General features: G+C 43.7%; 1 protein-coding gene across 10 annotated transcripts in view; it reads right to left on the bottom strand.

Annotated features, from left to right (window-relative positions):
* Positions 1-21,154, bottom strand: part of FBRSL1 (fibrosin like 1) — an 857,080-nt gene that overhangs the window by 418,047 nt on the left and 417,879 nt on the right. For 9 of the 10 annotated variants that reach the window (XM_063964683.1, XM_063964685.1, XM_063964688.1 and 6 more), the window contains one exon: positions 6,683-6,718. The exons of the other annotated variant lie outside the window; for it this stretch is intronic. In XM_063964683.1, the coding sequence (XP_063820753.1) occupies positions 6,683-6,718 (36 nt within the window). The remainder of the gene's footprint in view (positions 1-6,682; positions 6,719-21,154) is intronic. 10 annotated transcript variants of the gene reach the window in all.

Below are 21,154 nucleotides of genomic sequence, written 5' to 3'. Positions count from 1 at the left end.
TTTTTAAATGCCCAAAACAACTGAATTCCCCCCACTGAAAAAATTGCTATGCCAACTAGCATAGTACTCCCTTGGTATTAGGCGCCATATTTACAACTTAAATTATTTTTAATTTCACATAATTATTTACATAGCTTGTTTCTCCTTACAGAGCGAATTTGCTATCTTGAGGACACTCAGTTGTTGTTAATCACAAAAACAAGAGTCCCTTTAAAATAAAAAAAAAACTAACCTACAGTAGCAGTATGTTTCTGGGACCCTATCACTCAAGGAATAACTATGACAGCAAGTACAATGTTTTTGTACAGGAGCCTCACACACATCCCTCACTGTCCCCACCAGGACCTTCTACAGCAGTTAGCCGTGAAATGTTGATGGCTCTTACTACTGTATATTTTGTCAACCGTGTAACTCTGGCTATTTAGACAGTACATTCGCTAGCACACAGTATGAATATTTTCAATTGTCCAGCAATAAAGTAGTACAGATTTAACCAAATTATTGAAACATAATTTGATGATAACAAAGAGAACACCTGCCATGATAATTATTTGACTATAAGCTCACTAGCCAACTGGTGGATCCACAGGGAGCCCTTAAATCAAAAAGGAGACTTTGGGAAAAAAAACTGTGGTGTTGATGAAAGCAGATTGGTCAAACTGCAGACGCCATCCAACATGCCAAAACCATCACATTAAAAATTCTACAGGCTGTTATGTATGTTGAATTAAGTGGCAACAGATGGCATAAAGGGCCAAAACTAGTTGAATAATCTCTAAATGAGTAGACATCCTGGTGGTACAGAAATCATGGTGATATGATATATACCCTCCTATATTTGCTACGCCAAGGACTGATATTTCCGAACATTGGTTGTAATCATATCTCAAGGTATTCTCTCCTCCAGGAATACGAGAAAGCAGCATTAACATTCATTGTTTATTCTCACATCAAGAATACATCTGAATAATTTTTTTTCTATCGCAGTTTCTGACAAGGCGTTAACATTTTTGTGAAGTCTCAGTCACACCAACACACTTCTTACTCCTAGCTGACAGTTTTCATGTCACTAGGTTAAACCTCCCAAGTGTTAATGGGATGAGCAAAAATTACCATAGCTGTTAACTGCAAATCACAATCCACTGTTCAACAATAACATATTATACCTAAGCTTGACACCGACTAAACCAATAACTAATGGGTTAAACAAAATGACACCCACAGTATTCAATACACTATGAAATTGCTTATATTTCAGCCAAAAACAAGATATATTAACCATACCCCAAGAAGCTGATGGTATAGAAGTACTGCATTTATGTCAATTAACATCTCAGCTATTTATTATGTTCTTGAACAGTGAGTATTGGAGCCTCACTACATTTTACATATTATTATTATTGTTATTATTATTATTATTATTATTATTAATAATATAAAAATAAAATACATGTAATATTACAATATTAAGTAATATTGCAAATATATAAGGCGTATATGACTCTGTGTTTATCTTTCATTTACTTTGTATTTTCAGGGTTAAGGCCCATACACACTGGGCGATTTTGAGCTGAAAGCAGGTCACTTTTGGTGTGTTGAGCTGCTTTCAGCTCAAAGCCGCCCAGTGTGTATGCACAAGCGATGAGCGCTGATGCACGCTCTCACTTCATCGCTGGCAGCCGCCGTTTATCTACTGGTATTAGCAGTAGATGAACGGCGGGGTGAGCGGCTTTCCATAGCGTCCTGCTATGGAAAGCCGCTCACCCCCGCTGACATCGCTGGGCAGGGGGGGAAAGCGCTCAGTGTGTGTGCACTGAGCGCCTTTCAGCCCAGTGATGTCAGCGATCATCGCTATGCATACACGCTGGGCAAAAATGCCCAGTGTGTATGGACATTTAGGCTTCAGTTCTCTTGGATTAGGATTCTGGTTTTCACAACATATTACTACAGTAAGGAATAATAATAAATGATCACTCACTTTAATCTTAAGGGTGGGGGGTTTAATCAGCCACCGCTATTAAAACACTATGACCTGGGGTGCTTTCCCATTTGATGAACCATCTAGATATTTTTCCTTTGCAAACTGCTGATAAAATGTACTTGGGACCAAAATCTGTTGCTAAGAGAGTACTATGTAATACCACAAATGTGGTAGTAACATAAAATGGAAACTGGAACCAGGGATAAGATGTAAGGGTTCACGTACAAACCCAGCACAAAAACCAGTGCTATTTTTTTGCTGGGTCACAGTAACATTAGTGCCACATTTTTACAGGACTGATAAATAAATGGAAGCGGCTAAACTCATGTACATAGATAGCATTCAGAAAACAGACTGATCACACATCATCGGTGAAAGTACCAGGACTGAGCACACAAGGAAACACTGTATATGCATTCATACAGTCTTTTCAGGAACCATTTTTATTCTTTCTACTGTTTATGCGGAGTAAAAATCCTACCACGTAAATCGATGTGTCAGAGTGAAATCCAGTTATCTCTCCAGCCTGCATCCCAGCTTAGATCATAACCTCTCCTCCCTCCCCTTCCAGCACCTGCACAGAAGCCAAATCCCCCTGTACTCAATTTTCACATCTCCGTAGACAAGTGGCGGATTATTTACGGCTGTTTATTCCTCTACCGCCACAAAGTGAAGATCCGGTAAGCGTGCTTATCCCATGTGACAGCGCTTCAAAGAGACAGCTTAGAGTATTTATTCTTTAAGGTATTTGTAACACACGAAGGAAATGGGATCCCACTGGATATCACTTTCTCTGAGGGTTTAGCTGCTGATCACAGAAGACGCATATGTCACTACAGCCTCTCTTGAGTTGGGATGATTTAAAAGAATAGTAAGATGTGACACTTTGTAGGATATTCTCCTGTACAATGTAATGTTCCTGATGCCAATCTAATACCTCGCTGCTGCTAGCCTTGTTTAGATAATCTTGTTAGCAGGGAAAATCTTTGCTTCTGACAAAATAATAACAGACTTTTTTCCCAATACTAAATTTGCTGTATATACCAAACACATGGGGAATAATGCATCAATAAGTTATTATATCCAGAAGATAGGCTTCGCAATACCTTCAAAGTAAATGTTTTTCTTTTTGTAGTCAGAAGTTGGGAAACGTGTTTACATGTTGCAGATGTGTTTGAGGGTTTTGTAGTTTATATGGTATAAACTTTATAAAGCGAAACAAAAGTATTTTTTTTAGGGGTTACTTTTTTCAGTGAAGCAAATCTGGGAGATTGTAGGACAGTATTGGGTCATTTTGAAAGAGAACATTAATGCTAAGGGTGGGTACACACCAGGACGGCATCTTGTAAAAAGCCCCGATTTTGACGCAATCTAATAGAAACTGCCAAATCGTACCTGTTTTGCAGATGATGCCGATCTGATGTACCCGCTGCGTACCCGCTGTTCGCATGTCGAATTGGAGATCTAGACCTGCTGCAGTCAAGATTCGTCAATCCGACCTCCGACCGGATACCGATTGTATGCTGATTGTGTGTGTTTACATCATACGACCCGTGTCATTTGAGTGGCATTTCTTGTAAACACCCACCCGCAACCATCTTCTCCAGAGTCGTGCGGTGTACCAGCAGTGCAAAACAAAGAAGAGCACGATAGCTATGTACAGCATTCAGCAGGTATAAACCAAGCCTCACTAGTCACAAGGCAGAAGTGCAAAGACCTAAAATGGCTGCTGCTATTTATACCCCCTCAGCTAGTTCTGCCCATTATTTAAATTTCAAGCCTGGTGTTCTGTGTACCAACATGCATGAGATCGGAGTCGGATCGGAATCATTTGACACAAATGCACCATTTTTTTGCCAAATTGTGAGCCTGAGCCTGTCCAGGAGCTCCCGGGAAGTTGAAGGGAAATCGTCTCATGATTCGTTCTGGTGTGTACCCATACTTATGTGCGCTACACAAGGTTTTTATCACAACGTAGCGTGATCGTCTAATTCAATTGCGTCATTTACACAAATACTGAAATTACATACCGTAAGCTACAAGCAAATATTTGAGTCCATTGGGTTAAATAGGTGACACTACTGAAATTGTACTGTATTTCATTCAGGACAGAATGGTGGGGATGGCGAGTGCCATTTTGATTACCAATCCTGGGAATGACGACTACATTGGATTCATGTTTTTATATATTTTGGTTACTTTTTTAATTAACCTTTTTGTGTTCACATCTTCTCAAGCACCCCTATTGTAAGCTCATTTATTTTAACTGTGTCAGCTTTCTTCCTAGTATTTTTGTAGCAGTAATGTTGGTGACTCTCTCACCTTTAAAAAGCCATAAATTAGTTGTCAGGTGAGATCAGTTGGCATACCTTATGTTTCATTCTGATGTGATAGCAGTTACCAGGTTCATAATTCTGAGTGAATTACAGTGAAATAGGCTCCAATGACGTTTAGCTGCAAGCTTAAATGCGTTGATCAATTCATAAAGTAAAATCCCTATGTTTTGTTATAGTGATTGAGTTTATTATGGTTAGTGCTGAGTTCTGTGGTATTTATTTATACAATGTGGTCACATACCACTTTGCACCCCAAACCTGGGAATGGCGAGTGCAGCTGATTTGTGTGTGTGTGTGTGTGTGTGTGTGTGTGTGTGTGTGTATATATATATATACATACACACACACACACATATATACCCATATTTTAACTTGCATTAAGGTTTAGTGGCAACATAATAGCGCCTCCAAGTGCCAATTATCCACTAGCATTTGACAAACACGGATCACAAGAAAATTAAATAGATGAATTTACAAAGCTGCAAGAATACTGAACAGGGGAGACGCCCAATTCTCTCCTGACTGAAGCTTGGCGTTTATAGCCCAAGGTATAACAAATGCTGCCAGTGAGTGAATAGGCTCATGTCGGTAAAACATACCAATTTTTTTTTTTTTTTTTAACACAAAGCAACAAAATGTATGTCCTTTGTTCCCAGGGAAGAATGAAGAAATGTGACCATTAAAATGACTACAAACTGCAGAGAGCTGTGCAGGATTCATTATGCTGTACGCTCATTTCCCATGTCTTGCTTTTCTTCTTTCAGATCTACCCTCAACTTCAAGGTTTGTAATACAAAAGGCCTCTTTTGCTGACGAGGGGTGAAGAATACAGGTTTACTTTGTACCTCTTATATATGTGCAGAGGAACAATTGCCAAGGAAGGATATTTTTTTACACTTCGCACTGCTTGATCCATCTACCAGTTTCTGCTTCTCATTAGTTCCTGACTTGAGGTCTCTCCACTATACGGGGACCTATTACATGTTGAGCCCATTGCCAGCTATTTTAAAATTAGGCCAATAGCAATTCCTGCTGCAAATCTTAGGGAAGAGCAAGTGTCTCATGACAAAGGGGAGTACATTGCTAAGGAAATAGCTGTGGTCACAACAAGAAGGAGGGACGGGAGTAGATCAGGAAAAGGAGAATAGGTCTTGTCATGCGTAACATGGGTAAACAGGAACGACATGGGTAAATAGGTTTAGTGACCAATTATAAACCACTATCATACTCAAATGTGCATTTAGTTCAATGAAACTGCCCCCCCATAACAGCAAAACTGATATAGTAATAAGTAACAGATAAGTCAAAGATTACACAGTTTAGGAAAACAAACAGCAATAACAGATCATGTTGTTTAACACTGTACCTGTTCAAGCAGGAATAACAGATCATGTGGTTTAGGTTAATAGTACAAAAAGTACAAACAAGAATAACAGAAGTTCATTACAGAACTAGCACAATTCATGAAAGCAACATGCATAATTATACTGGCTAGAGTTTTACCCAGTTAGGCGGCCACAGGCATTTGCTTGCTGTCAAACTAAAACCCTGGTCAATCCTAGTTAATTTTTTTTATTTATTTTAAGGAAGGTTATGTAGTATACAATATTCTAATAAATATATAACATTGATCTTAAACTGGTCATAGTGGGATGATACATACGCGAGTGGCCTCTCCCCCCCCAATTATACGACATATGCTTCTGCACCTGCATTTACAGAACTGCATGGCTCTGCACTGATTACAGTGTTTTTTGTTTGTTGGTTTGTTTTTTAAAGCAGCAAATATTTTCCCAAGATAGGGCAGATCAGGGATTACCCAGTGGAATTGGAGTGGTTTAACGTTTTTGTGGCTGTAAATTTTATCCTTTTATTTTGTGATATGGATATTAAAAAGAGCTAAAAAGAAAATGGAAAGGGGAGGCATTGCAGCGCTTTTCACAACCACCTTGCTGATAGCCACATCGCCACCACAATGCGAGTCATTCAGTCTCAGGACAGAAAATAAAGTAACAGCATAATTAGTAGTACCTAAAAAATAATGTTTTAAAAAAATAAATCTTTAACGTATAAATAGACAAACAGAAATGACCGCCTTATAGTGGGAGAAAAAAATAATACAGCAGACGTTTTTTTTCTTATATAAAACTGAACCCAAGAGTAGAACATTAATTCTAATGGATAAACCTGGACTAGTATTATAGGGAATGGGGTATAGCAGTAGTGCTTAGCATTGCCTCTCATTGCTTAGGCACTCTCTTTCTACAAGATACTGGACCATTTGGTGCTAGAGTAGCCCCTTACTCAAAAGAGCAAAGATTTCACTCATTGACTAGCATTTATAGCAATGAAAGAAACGACTTACTGAGTAGCCGCGTCCAGAAAGTGACTGAGCTGAGCTCTGTGGAGGAAAGAGAGCAAGGTCAGCAAAGATATACACAGAAAGTCTCTGTATTTCTAGTGGCCAAACATACACTGTTTTTTTTCATTACCAATTATTCCAAGGAAACCAAGTCACATCAGCTGTGAGCAGACATCTTTGCAGAGATTCCTGTACTATAGTTCAACCTTTCACTGTAATATACCATACCACGTTCGCTTCTTTTTTTAACATGACATGCAGAAATGGAGGCAGTGATAGGTACATTTACTGAACAATGATCTGTAAAACGCTGCATATTTTGTGTACCATGTCACTGCACATCCTGTTTGGTCAAGTTTGCACCAGCCAAAAACATTGCTCAAATAGGTTCGGTATGTATACTACCCGCCAGAATGCCGGCAGCGGGGCGAGCGCTAAGAGTCCCCTTGCGGGCTCGGTGGTGAGGGCAGGATCTATTCCCACTCTATGGGTGTCGTGGACACCCACGAGTGGGAATAGCCTTGGTGTGCTGGGATTCCGGTTGCTGGCATTGTCGGCTGTCAGTATTTCGGCGTTGGTAACCTGAATTCCGGGATCTTGACAGCCGGCAAATTGACTGCATCCCGCTCAAACAGAACCTCATGACATTGCAAAGTTTAATGGAAGGACACTCAGCACCTGCAGTGCACAGTATTTGCGCCTGGTATGATGAGCTTCTAAATTGAAAGAACCAGAAGAACGAACATGCAAAGATTTTGGACGGTGACATGTGTTATGAGGACAACAGGAAAGTAAAACAGTAATACATATATAAAATGCTGTCTGCGCTGACCATATCTGTTCTTCTCCCATCTGCATCCTTTACTAGTACCTGTAGTTAGAAAATAAGATTTTAAACCTACCGGTAAATCTTTTTCTCGTAGTCCGTAGAGGATGCTGGGGACTCCATAAGGACCATGGGGATAGACAGGCTCCGCAGGAGACATGGGCACTTTAAGAAAGACTTTAGGTATGGGTGTGCAGTGGCTCCTCCCTCTATGCCCCTCCTCCAGACCTCAGTTAGAGAAACTGTGCCCAGAGGAGACGGACAGTACGAGGAAAGGATTTTTGTTAATCTAAGGGCAAGATTCATACCAGCCCACACCATTCACACCGTATAACTTGTGATAAACTAACCAGTTAACAGTATGAACAAACAAAATAACATCAGTCGTAGACCGATGAAACTATAACATAACCCTTATGTAAGCAAAACTATATACAAGTCTTGCAGAAGTAGTTCGCACTTGGGACGGACGCCCAGCATCCTCTACGGACTACGAGAAAAAGATTTACCGGTAGGTTTAAAATCTTATTTTCTCTTACGTCCTAGAGGATGCTGGGGACTCCGTAAGGACCATGGGGATTATACCAAAGCTCCCAAACGGGCGGGAGAGTGCGGATGACTCTGCAGCACCGATTGAGCAAACAGGAGGTCCTCCTCAGCCAGGGTATCAAACTTATAGAACTTTGCAAAGGTGTTTGAACCCGACCAAGTAGCAGCTCGGCACAGCTGTAGTGCCGAGACCCCTTGGGCAGCCGCCCAAGATGAGCCCACCTTCCTAGTGGAATGGGCCTTGACCGATTTTGGTAACGGCAATCCAGCCGTCGCATGTGCCTGCTGAATCGTGTTACAGATCCAGCGAGCAATAGTCTGCTTTGAAGCAGGAGCGCCAACCTTGTTGGCTGCATACAGAACAAACAGTGCTTCTGTTTTTCTGACTCTAGCCGTTCTGGCCACGTAAATTTTCAAAGCCCTGACTACATCAAGGGACTCGGAATCCTCCAAGTCTCGCGTAGCCACAGGCACCACAATAGGTTGGTTCATATGAAATGATGACACCACCTTAGGCAAGAATTGAGGACGGGTCCGCAATTCCGCTCTATCCATATGGAAAACCAGATAGGGGCTTTTAAGAGACAAAGCCGCCAATTCCGACACTCACCTAGCCGAAGCCAAGGCTAATAACATGACCACCTTCCAAGTGAGATATTTTAACTCCACCGTTTGAAGTGGCTCAAACCAGTGCGACTTAAGGAAACTCAAAACCACGTTAAGGTCCCAAGGCGCCACCGGAGGTATAAAAGGAGGCTGAATATGCAGCACTCCCTTCACAAAAGTCTGTACTTCTGGGAGAGAAGCCAATACTTTTTGAAAGAAAATGGATAAGGCCAAAATCTGAACCTTAATAGAGCCTAATTTTAGGCCCAAATTCACTCCAGTCTGTAGGAAGTGAAGGAAACGGCCCAGATGGAATTCTTCCGTAGGAGCATTCCTGGCCTCACACCAAGAAACATATTTTCGCCATATACGGTGATAATGTTTAGCCGTCACGTCCTTCCTAGCCTTTATCAGCGTAGGTATGACCTCCTCCGGAATGCCTTTTTCCGCTAGGATCCTGCATTCAACCACCACGCCGTCAAACGCAGCAAGTCTTGGAACAGACAGGGCCCCTGTTGCAACAGGTCCTGCCGTAGAGGAAGAGGCCACGGATCTTCTGTGAGCATTTCCAGCAGATCCGGATACCAGGTCCTTCGTGGCCAATCTGGAACAATGAGAATTGTTCTCACTCCTCTTTTTCTTATAATTCTCAACACCTTGGGTATGAGAGGAAGAGGAGGAAACACATAGACCGTCTGGAACACCCACGGTGTCACTAGGGCGTCTAAAGCTACTGCCAGAGGGTCTTTTGATCTGGCGCAATACCTCTGTAGCTTTTTGTTGAGGCGGGACGCCATCATGTCTATCTGGGGCAATCCCCACTGACTTGCAATCTGTGCGAAAACTTCCTGATGAAGTCCCCACTCTCCTGGCTGCAGGTCGTGTCTGCTGAGGAAGTCTGCTTCCCAGTTGTCCACTCCCGGAATGAACACTGCTGACAGTGCGCTTACATGATTTTCCGCCCAGCGAAGAATCCTGGCGGCTTCCGCCATCGCCACTCTACTCCTTGTGCCGCCTTGGCGGTTTACATGAGCCACTGCGGTGATGTTGTCTGACTGGATTAGAACTGGTTGGTCGCGAAGTAAGGTATCCGCTTGACGTAGGGCGTTGTATATGGCCCTCAGTTCTAGGATGTTGATGTGAAGACAAGTCTCTTGACTTGACCAAAGACCTTGGAAGTTTCTTCCCTGTGTGACTGCTCCCCACCCTCGGAGGCTCGCGTCCGTGGTCACCAGGATCCAGTCCTGAATACTGAACCTGCGGCCTTCTAGAAGGTGAGCACTCTGCAGCCACCACAGGAGAGATACCCTGGCTCTGGGGGACAGGGTGATCAACTGATGAATTTGTAGATGTGACCCGGACCACTTGTCCAGTAGGTCCCATTGGAAAGTCCTCGCATGGAACCTGCCGAAGGGAATGGCTTCGTATGATGCCACCATCTTTCCCAGGACTCGAGTGCAGTGATGCACTGACACCTGTTTTGGCTTCAATAGGTTCCTGACCAAAGTCATGAGTTCCTGAGCTTTTTCTATCGGAAGATAAACCCTTTTCTTGACTGTATCCAGAATCATGCCCAAGAAGGTCAGACGAGTCGTAGGAACCAAGTGCGACTTCGGGATATTGAGAATCCAGCCGTGTTGCTGCACACCTTCAGTGAAAGTGAGACGCTGATCAGCAACTGCTCTCTTGATCTCGCTTTTATGAGGAGATCGTCCAAGTATGGGATAATTGTGAAACCTTGCTTGTGCAGGAGCACCATCATTTCCGCCATCACCTTGGTGAAAATCCTCGGGGCCGTGGAAAGCCCAAACGGCAACGTCTGAAACTGGTAATGACAATCCTGTACCGCAAATCTCAGGTACGCCTGATGAGGTGGATAAATGGGAACATGAAGGTATGCATCCTTTATGTCCAGAGATACCATAAAATCCCCCCCTTCCAGGCTGGCGATGACCGCTCTCTGCGATTCCATCTTGAACTTGAACCTTTTCAAGTATAGGTTCAGGGATTTTAAATTTAAAATGGGTCTGACTGAACCGTCCGGTTTTGGGAATACAAACAGGGTTGAGTAATATCCCTTCCCTTGTTGAAGCAGGGGAACCTTGACCACCACCTGTTGAAGATACAATTTGTGAATTGCATTTAACATTATCTCCCGTTCCGGGGGAGAAGCTGGTAGGGCCGATTTGAAAAACCGGCGAGGAGGCACCTCTTCGAATTCCAGCTTGTAACCCTGAGAAACAATATCCATTGGCCAGGGATCCACCTGTGAGTGAACCCAGATGTGGCTGAAAACTCGAAGACGTACCCCCACTGGGGCGGACTCCTTTAGCGGAGCCCCAGCGTCATGCGGTGGATTTTGTAGAGGCCGGGGAGGACTTCTGTTCCTGGGAACTAGCTGTGTTGTGCAGCTCTTTTCCTCTACCCTTACCTCTGGCAAGAAAGGACGCGCCTCGTACTTTCTTGTTTCTGTGTGATCGAAAGGACTGCATTTGATAATGTGGCGCTTTCTTAGGCTGTGAGGGAATATAAGGCAAAAAAATAGATTTACCAGCTGTAGCTGTGGAGACCAGGTCCGAGAGACCTTCCCCAAACAATTCCTCACCCTTGTAAGGTAAAACCTCCATATGCCTCTTTGAGTCGGCATCACCTGTCCATTGCCGGGTCCATAGGACACGTCTAGCAGAAATCGACATAGCGTTGATTCTAGAACTCAGTAGACTAATGTCCCTTTGAGCATCTCTCCTATATAAGACAGCATCTTTTATATACTTTAGTGTCAATAAAATGGTATCCTTATCTAGGGTCTCAATTTCCGGTGATAAGGTATCTGCCCATGCTGCTACAGCGCTACAAACCCAGGCCGACGCAATTGCCGGTCTGAGTAAGGTACCAGAATGTGTGTAAATGGACTTCAAGGTTATCTCCTGCTTGCGGCCAGCAGGATCCCTGAGGGTAGCCGTATCTTGGGATGGCAGCGCTACCTTTTTGGATAAGCGTGTCAATGCTTTGTCTACCCTAGGGGAGGATTCCCACCGTATCCTGTCCGTTGGCGGGAAAGGATACGCCATAAGAATCCTTTTGGGAATCTGCAGCTTTTTGTCCGGAGATTCCCAAGCTTTTTCACATAATTCGTTCAACTCATGTGAGGGGGGAAAGGTTACCTCAGGTTTCTTTCCCTTATACATGTGTACCCTCGTGTCAGGGACAGGGGGGTCCTCTGTGATATGCAAACCATCTTTTATTGTAATAACCATATATCGAATACATTTAGCCACTTTTGGCTGTAACTTTGTATCATCGTAGTCGACACTGGAGTCAGAATCCGTGTTGGTATCTGTGTCTACTATTTGGGATAGTGGGCGCTTTTGAGACCCTGAAGGTCCCTGCGACATAGGGACAGACATGGGTTGACTCCCTGGCTGTTCCCTAGCTTCAGCTTTGTCTAATCTTTTGTGCAATAAATTTACATTAGCGCTTAAAACATTCCACATATCCATCCAGTCAGGTGTCGGCGTTGTCGACAGAGACACCACATTCATTTTCTCCTCCTCCTCCTCCTCCGGAAAGCCTTCTACCTCAGACATGTCAACACACGCGTACCGACACACCACACACTCAGGGAATTCTCTTATCTGAAGACAGTTCCCCCACAAGGCCGTTTGTACAGACAGAGAGTATGCCAGCACACACCCAGCGCTATATGACCCAGAAAAAAACACAGTATGTTTACCTAGATAGCGCTGTAATCTGTATATTGCGCCAATATGTGCCCCATCTTCTTTAAAACCCTCTTTCACCGTGGTTAAGCAGGGGAGAGTCCGGGGAGCTTCCTCTCAGCGCTGTGCTGTGGAGAAAATGGCGCTGGTGAGTGCTGAGGAAGAAGCCCCGGCCCCTCGGCGGCGGGCTTCTGTCCCGCTCAAATATGTAAAAAACCTGGCTGGGGCTTTTTATATATACAGTGCCCAGCTGTATATATCTATTTTTGCCAGAAAATGAGGTTTATTGCTGCCCAGGGCGCCCCCCCTGCGCCCTGCACCCTTACAGTGTCTGCCGGTGTGTGCTGTGTGGGAGCAATGGCGCACAGCTTTACTGCTGTGCGTTACCTCAGTGAAGATCTGAAGTCTTCTGCCGCCTCTGAAGTCTTCTTACTTCTCATACTCACCCGGCTTCTATCTTCCGGCTCTGCGAGGAGGACGGCGGCGCAACTCTGGGACGGACGGCGAGGGTGAGACCTGCGTACCAATCTCTCTGGAGCTAATGGTGTCCAGTAGCCTAAGTAGCAGAGCCTTGAGACTCACAGAAGTAGGTCTGCTTCTCTCTCCTCAGTCCCACGATGCAGGGAGTCTGTTGCCAGCAGGCTCCCTGAAAATAAAAAACCTAACAAAAAACTTTCTTTCAGGAAACTCAGGAGAGCTCCCTGTAATGCACCCAGTCTCCTCTGGGCACAGTAGTAAACTGAGATCTGGAGGAGGGGCATAGAGGGAGGAGCCAGTGCACACCCATACCTAAAGTCTTTCTTAAAGTGCCCATGTCTCCTGCGGAGCCCGTCTATCCCCATGGTCCTTATGGAGTCCACAGCATCCTCTCGGACGTAAGAGAAATATTACTTAGCTTACAGTATTTTCACATTAGATTTCCACCAGCCAAGAGTGGTTACTAACCTAATATCTTTATCACTGTTGAGAACTCGACAATCAATCCTACCCCACAAGTACGCTGCCTAGGTGTCATCCTTGGCTCTGAATTGTCCTTTGTTCCCCACATTCAATCTGTCTCAAAATCATGTTACATGTATCTAAAAACATATCCAAAATACAACCATGCCTTGCACAAAACACAGCAAAAACTCTAATCCATGCTCTCATTATCTTCTGCATTGATTATTGCAATAGTCTTCTCAAAGAGAGACTCTCACAATCCATTCCGAATGCACCAGCGAGGCATATCTTCAGACGTTCATTGTCTGCAGATCCACTCTGTCAGTCCCTCCACTGGTTACCTGTATTCTACCGTAATCAATATAAAATACTTTTACTCACACACAAGACCATTAACCAAACTACACCTATGTACATCTCTTCGCTTATCTCAAAATATATCCCAACCCGACCTCTTCGCTCTTCACAAGATCTACGTCTCTTATACACACTCGTCATTCGATCCCATTCACAACTGCAGGACCCTATTCACGCAAGCTTATCAAATTCTAGAACAGCTCACATAACCTTCATAAGCTTTCCTATCCAATTATATCCCCACTGTACAGTCTACACATATCCTCCACATATTTTTTCTTCCTTCACTTTCCCTTCATCATGATCCTGGTTCATCATTGCTATGTGGCCTTACCATGCAGCCCACCAAGAACCTTTGCAATCTGGTGGACAACTATGCAATAGATAGGCATTAATACACAATGACAAGTGCTATTTCCTTATAAATTGTAAGATAGAGAGCAGGGCCTTCCTACCTCTATGGGATATATTCAATTGCAGTCGAAAACTGCCGTCTGTCGAAAAGACGTCAGTTTTTGACTTTTTACGGTCGAATCCTGATTCGACCTATTCAAAGCTTTTCGACAAGTCGAGGCATTCGACTTGTCGAAAATCACGTGGATCGGCGGAATAGCTGCCGATCCACGTGTTAATGTCGAAAACGGGGCCAAATCAGTCAGGTTTTGGTCCCGTTTTCGACCATCTCAATCAGACATCAAAATGATGTCGGAATGAGATGGACCCAGAGGAGGCGAGGGGGGGGCGAGCCGCGGGGGGACAGCCGGCGGCATCCAGAGGAGATCAGCGCTACAGTAGCGCTGCAGCTGGATGTCACTCACCCGCCCGACCTCACGGCAGCTTCCACCCGGCTCCAGCGCGCTGCTGGAGCCGGGTGGAAGCAGCTGTGAGGTCGGGCGGCTGAGTGACATCCAGGGATCTTCTCTTGATGCCACCGGCTGCCCCTCCGCGGCTCGCCCCCCCTCGCCTCCTCTGGGTCCCATCTAAATTCGACTTGAAAAAGTCGAATTTTAGATGGGATTGAATAGGGGTTGTCAGATCCATTCCGACAAATACATGTCGGAATGGATCAGACTTTAATTGAATATACCCCTATGACTGTTTGTTATTAGCCAGTTTGGTTTTATCATTGTTGTTTCAAATTGTAAAGCGCAACAGAATTTGCTGCGCTTTAAAATAAACTGTTAATAAATAATTATCATCCTCATTTATTTATACACAACACTGACATAGGCTGTGATACAACATGCTGTCTTACATTCAAGACTGAAAAGAGAACTGTATAGTATAAGCAAACAATGAAGAGCCTTAATACATTTAGAAAGCACTATTTGCTGGTTTTGACACCAAACAACAACATATGTTTGAAAGTGGTACTTTTCAGTGCCAAGAGCCACTAACCTAACCACCAATGACATGCCGTTCCCCCGAGCCTCTCTTGCTAAGCACTGTCAAAATTAGTGGTTATAACGCCACAGCAAACTAAACTGGTTTTGAATTCAGTCTGATCAGATGAAATAAAAAATACTAAAAATCTATAACAATTTTACTTGCATACTATGCTAGAGATCTGGCTAAAAGCGCACAAAGCAATATTAGTTGTATTTTATCTTTTCATGCTCCATAGTTTAAAGCACCTGCTTTAAATGTTGAAGTACATTTGCGCAAGGTTTCCTGGGCTGTCTCAGAGAATGCCGCAAGCCTTTACCCATTTATTTTTTTATGGTCGGGCGTTGGGGTATACTTATATTTGCATAGCCAAATATATCCATTGTCCAATAGATAATTAATATCATAACTAGCAATTAAAATATCAATATATCCAAGTGTTCTTGTTCATTCTAAGCCTAAATTGGCCCTGCCTCCATGGTCCTCCTAATAAGAATTATATAGAGAGGGTGCTTATAGGCAGTTGCAGGGATGGGTAAGTTCAGAACATTTCATACATTCAATGTTACTTACACTTTGAAAATTTGTGAGACACAACTTGCTAAGAATTTTTTTCTTAACAGAACACCGGAAACTAATGGAAAACTTTAGTCTGTTAATATATTTAAGCAGAATTTACTACGTAAGCTACACGTGTACAGAACTTTAACATAATTCATAGAGAGGGATAGGTGTAGCATCTCTAGCTTGCTGAAAGGCAAAACAACTTGATAAAGTGCTATACAATATGTAAGGGTAGATGCTAGAATCAAGTGGGCTAAGGGACCTTTTCCGTAAGGGGGAGGAGCTAGGCCAGTGGGATAGCTCCTCTACTATCCACGCCACCAACTACTACCTTTAGTAATTAGGTGGTGAGCGAAGCGGAGCGGAACGAGCCACCGTGCCCGAAGCGTGGCGAGCGAAGCGAGCCCGCGAGGGTACTTTTCGGGTACCCTGTTCGCCCGTAGCTCCTCCCCCTGGTGACGTAGCTCCTCCCCTCAATACGTCACAAGGTCCCTTCAGCCCCTCCGATATAGAACCAACCAATATGTAAGGTGTAAGGTGTAAGGTCGCCCCCCCCCCCCCCCCCCCCAACACCTTTCAAAAAGACAACATTGCAATTAATGAAGCATTTGGAAATGCATTAAGAGGACTGCAGTGGTCTACAGCAGTGAAGTAGTTAACCACAGCATTCATGTGAATAATGCAGCTGCATTTTCTTTTTTTCCCCTGGTGACTCAGAGGAGCATGGTGCACCTGCCAACCTTTCCTGCTAAGCCAATAATTGCCAATTTAATCTTTGCCTCTTGGTATCACTCATGTTTAGCCCTTGCTGTGCCCTGAATACATCTTCATTCATCTGGGGGGGGGGGGGGGGGGGGGGTCACACTTGACAATTAGAGTGTTAGCTTCAGCTAACTAGGGCAGCCAGTTTGGCAAGGCCACGGAGACAATTATTAGTCTATTTTCCCATCATGTAGTGGGTGGTGTTAGGGAAATCAAGAACCTCCGACAATTATATTGAGTTATTTCTCTTTTCCCCTCCCCCTTCCCCCACCACCCTTCATTCACCTTCAGAATATTTCACATTATCGCAGCTTTACAACCACATTCAAATTTTCCATGTTCACAGGGACTGAGGCTTCTATTTAAATGATAATGAGGGACAATCCATTCAATTGAGCGAGGGAGAAAATCCATTAAAACACAGGCAGCTCTTAAGCTGGGTCATGAAACAGATGAAAAAAATCTTTTCTTTTTTTTTTTCTTGTTTTAAAGCCATTATGCTGGGCCATGTATGGATTTTAACACGGGTCACATCACCACAAAAGATTAAGGGAACAATTACACAGGGACATTAAGAAATATTTACATGTCTGACATTGGAGACAAGGAATAAAAGGGCCTAACCTGAAAATAATTTAAATATGCTAGCTATTTAGGCATAAAATACGCAAAATTACAAATAGACATAGAGCTACGATGCTGAATAATACACATATCCTGTGCTATGGACACACCGCTGCTTTTCTCATAGACATGAGAAATTCTCATTGGCGACTGTGCCTAATGAAATAGTAATGCCTCCAATCAAAAGGCCCCACTTGGCAAGCCTCATTTGAGCACATCATTGCGTAATACTCCGATAGGTTCAGGCTGTTGCCATAGAAACTCTCTTTGCCTCCTTACTCAAACAGCTCTTTAAGACGTTCCATTCTTCAAACAACTAAAGGGGAAGGGGGGATTTTGCTCGAAATTAGAATATCATAAAGTTTCATATTTTCTGTTCCGTGCACACCGTTGCTGACATTTTATATAAAATGTCTAGCTGGAAAGAAGGGCTCATCTTACTGCATTGAATCTCAGTCCACTCCAGAATGACTAAAATCTCAATTAACATCTCATCTGATTCATAACTAGTATCTACTCCTCATCCTAGGATTCTGCACAATAGGAAAATGTGCAGCTAATGTCCTCCGCCCCTTTTTCTTCCTTCCCCTCCCATCACTTTTGCCTGTCAAAGCTGTCAACTCAAATACAGCTTTAATCTGCCAGGAGCACTTTTCTCCTGACATTTTTAATAAATACTTTCAGCTCTTAAACACATTTGCTGCAGAGATCTCCTTTCCCGCCTCCCCCCACACTCCCTCTCCTTCCCTTCAGAATAAAAGCACGGAGACTAAAAGCAGAAAACAGTGTTATAACCAACTTCTTCAGAAAAGTAAAAGATCGTGCTGCAGTGTAAAGTGATAAAGAGTATAGCCATACATTACACTATCTCCAAAATCCTTCCAGCCACATACACCCTACATTGCCTCAAGTGTGATCATTGTGCACATTTCTTCCATATGAATATACAGCCATTACACTGAAGCTGGGGAAGCAATAGTACAGATACAGTCTACAGATCTCCCTCTACCTCTTTCACCATCTCTGAACTGTAAACTAAAAGATCCATTAAGCATTAAAATAAAAAAAAAATAAAAAAAAATCAGATTTAATGAAACGCTGAGGACTCAAATGTTAGATTTCAATTTAACGTATTGCAGACTATCCTTGCTTTGGCTTACAACATGTGGGGAGTTGCTGGTTTATGGTATAGGGTATTTCAGCTAATCGCTACAGGCATTGAGATGGTTAATACAAAATGTTCTTGTTTTGAAAACCTCGGAGACCGCCACCTGCCCACCCACTGCTTTGCATTTTGAAAAATCTAAATTAGATGTCCAATTGATTCTAGCTGGCACAAAGCTTTCCTTGTGACAGGCTTTAGTTATAAAGCATATTTTATATTAATAGATCTCAACATTAGACACGTGTATGCTGGCCCAGGGAGAGAGCTATGTGCTCCGCTATGGCAATATTCAAGCCAGTATTTTACAAGTTGTAGCTATTTTTTCTATTCAAAAGATAAGTGAATGTATGCTAATTGGTCAAAATAAAACATACCGTATATACTCGAGTATAAGCCGACTTTTTCAGCACGTTTTTTTGTGCTTAAAAAGCTCCCTCGGCTTATACTCGAGTCAGTGGAAGGAGGGACACGGAGGGCACAGCGCGCGGCTCTCCTGTGTCCCTCCTGCGTCGGCGTGTGTGTGTTAAATGAACTGCCCGTTCGTGAGCTCTGATTGGCTCACGAACCGGCACTTCATTTAATACACACACGCCGCCAGAGACGGAGACGCAGGAGGGACACAGGAGAGCCGCGCGCTGTGCCCTCCGTGTCCCTCGTTCAGAAGACAACACGGGAGCGATGGAGGGTAAGTACCCTTCCTGGCACTGTGGGGCATATCTGGCAGCATGAGGGCACATCTGGCACAGTGGGGCATATCTGGTAGCATGAGGGCACATCTGGCACAGTGGGGCATATCTGGTAGCATGAGGGCACATCTGGCAGCATGAGGGCACATCTGGCACTGTGGGGCATATCTGGCAGCATTAGGGCACATCTGGCACTGGGGCATATCTGGCATATCTGGCAGCATGAGGGCATATCTGGCACTGTGGGGCATATCTGGCACTGTGGGGCATATCTGGCACTGTGGGGCATATCTGGCACTGTGGGGCATATCTGGCAGCATGAGGGCATATCTGGCACTGTGGGGCATATCTGGCAGCATGAGGGCACATCTGGCACTGTGGGGCATATCTGGCAGCATGAGGGCATATCTGGCACTGTGGGGCATATCTGGCAGCATGAGGGCATATCTGGCACTGTGGGGCATATCTGGCAGCATGAGGGCATATCTGGCACTGTGGGGCATATCTGGCAGCATGAGGGCACATCTGGCATATCTGGCAGCATGAGGGCATATCTGGCACTGTGGGGCATATCTGGCAGCATGAGGGTATATCTAGCACTGTGGGGCATATCTGGCAGCATGAGGGAATTTCTGGCACTGTGGGGCATATCTGGCAGAATGAGGTCATATCTGGCAGTATGAGGGCTGTGTACGGCTAGAGCTGCATTTCCCACCCTAGGCTTATACTCGAGTCAATGAGTTTTCCCAGGTTTTTGTGGTAAAATTAGGTGCCTCGGCTTATATTCGGATCGACTTATACTCGAGTATATACGGTACATGCCAAGTACAGAGGAAGCGGAGCTCAGAACGTAAAATCCATATACAGGTTGAGTATCCCTTATCCAAAATGCGTGGGACAAGAGGTATTTTGGATATTGGATTTTTCCGTATTTTGGAATAATTGCATACCATAATTAGATATCATGGTGATGGGACCTAAATCTAAGCACAGAATGCATTTATGTAACATATACACCTTATACACGCAGTCTGAAGGTCATTTTAGACAATATTTTTTATAACTTTGTGCATTAAACAAAGTGTGTCTACATTCACACAATTCATTAATGTTTCATTTACACCTTATACACACAGCCTAAAGGTCATTTAATACAATATTTTTAATAACTTTGTGTATTAAACAAAGTTTGTGTACATTGAGCCATCAAAAAACAAAGGTTTCACTATCTCACTCTCACTCAAAAAAGTCCGTATTTCGGAATATTCCGTATTTCGGAATATATGGATATGGGATACTCAACCTGTATAGATACACATGGCCAGGACCTTTTTTGCTGTGGCTTCTTTAAGAAAGTCACCCACCAGTAATACCTTTTTCTGTAAACTTACACATATAATGATTTATACATTTACGTGTTCATTGCATAGATTTGAACAAATAAATCTGTAAATCCAGACTATGGGGTATATTCAATTACTGTCAATAACTGCCATCTCGTCGGAAAGACGGCCCTTTTCGACTTTTTAAAGTCGGAAGGGGTTCCGACCTATTCAATCCCCGCCTTATTTTTCTGACAAGTCGGGAAATTCGACTTGTCGGAAAGCACATGGATCGGCGGAATAGCCGCCGATCCGCGTGCTTCTGTCAGAAACTGGGCTATATTCGACAGTTTTCGGTCCGTTTCCGACAATCTCAATCCGACTTTAAAAAGAGAGTCGGATTGAGGAAATGAGATGGGGGAGCAGCAGGGTAGGCAGGTACCTCTATGACGGGCGGCCCCCCGGCCAGGCTCCTCTCTTCCGGCAGCGCTCCCCGGCCGACACTGGGCTACAGGGCTGAGTGCGGCTCCCTCCAGCAGCTCCCTGTGATCTCACCGGGAACAGCCAAATCCGACAGTCAGATTTGGCTCAAAACCGAGAGTCGGATTTGGCCGCTCATTGAACAGGGCTTGACGGATCCATTCCGACAAATGCATGTCGGAATGGATCCGACTTTAATTGAATATACCCCTGTATCATCTGAAAATCCAGACTATATAAAATGAAGCTTTCAGAAATGCGCAAGCCACATTTAGATATGTTATGTTTTGCAGTGTGGCTAAAATGTACCAGCAAGCATTATAAAATGTACACATTAGTAGTTAGGTTAATGAAATGCCTATCATAAATTATATGAATATTGTAAATCACAGTTCTGTGACCATTATTATTATTACCAGTTACTTATATAGCGCACACATATTCCGCAGCGCTATACAGAGAATATTTGCCCATTCACATCCGTCCC

Source organism: Pseudophryne corroboree, chromosome 1 (genome assembly GCF_028390025.1).
Source record: "Pseudophryne corroboree isolate aPseCor3 chromosome 1, aPseCor3.hap2, whole genome shotgun sequence".
NCBI lineage: Eukaryota > Metazoa > Chordata > Amphibia > Anura > Myobatrachidae > Pseudophryne > Pseudophryne corroboree.
This window is presented reverse-complemented; position numbering and strand designations above follow the sequence as displayed.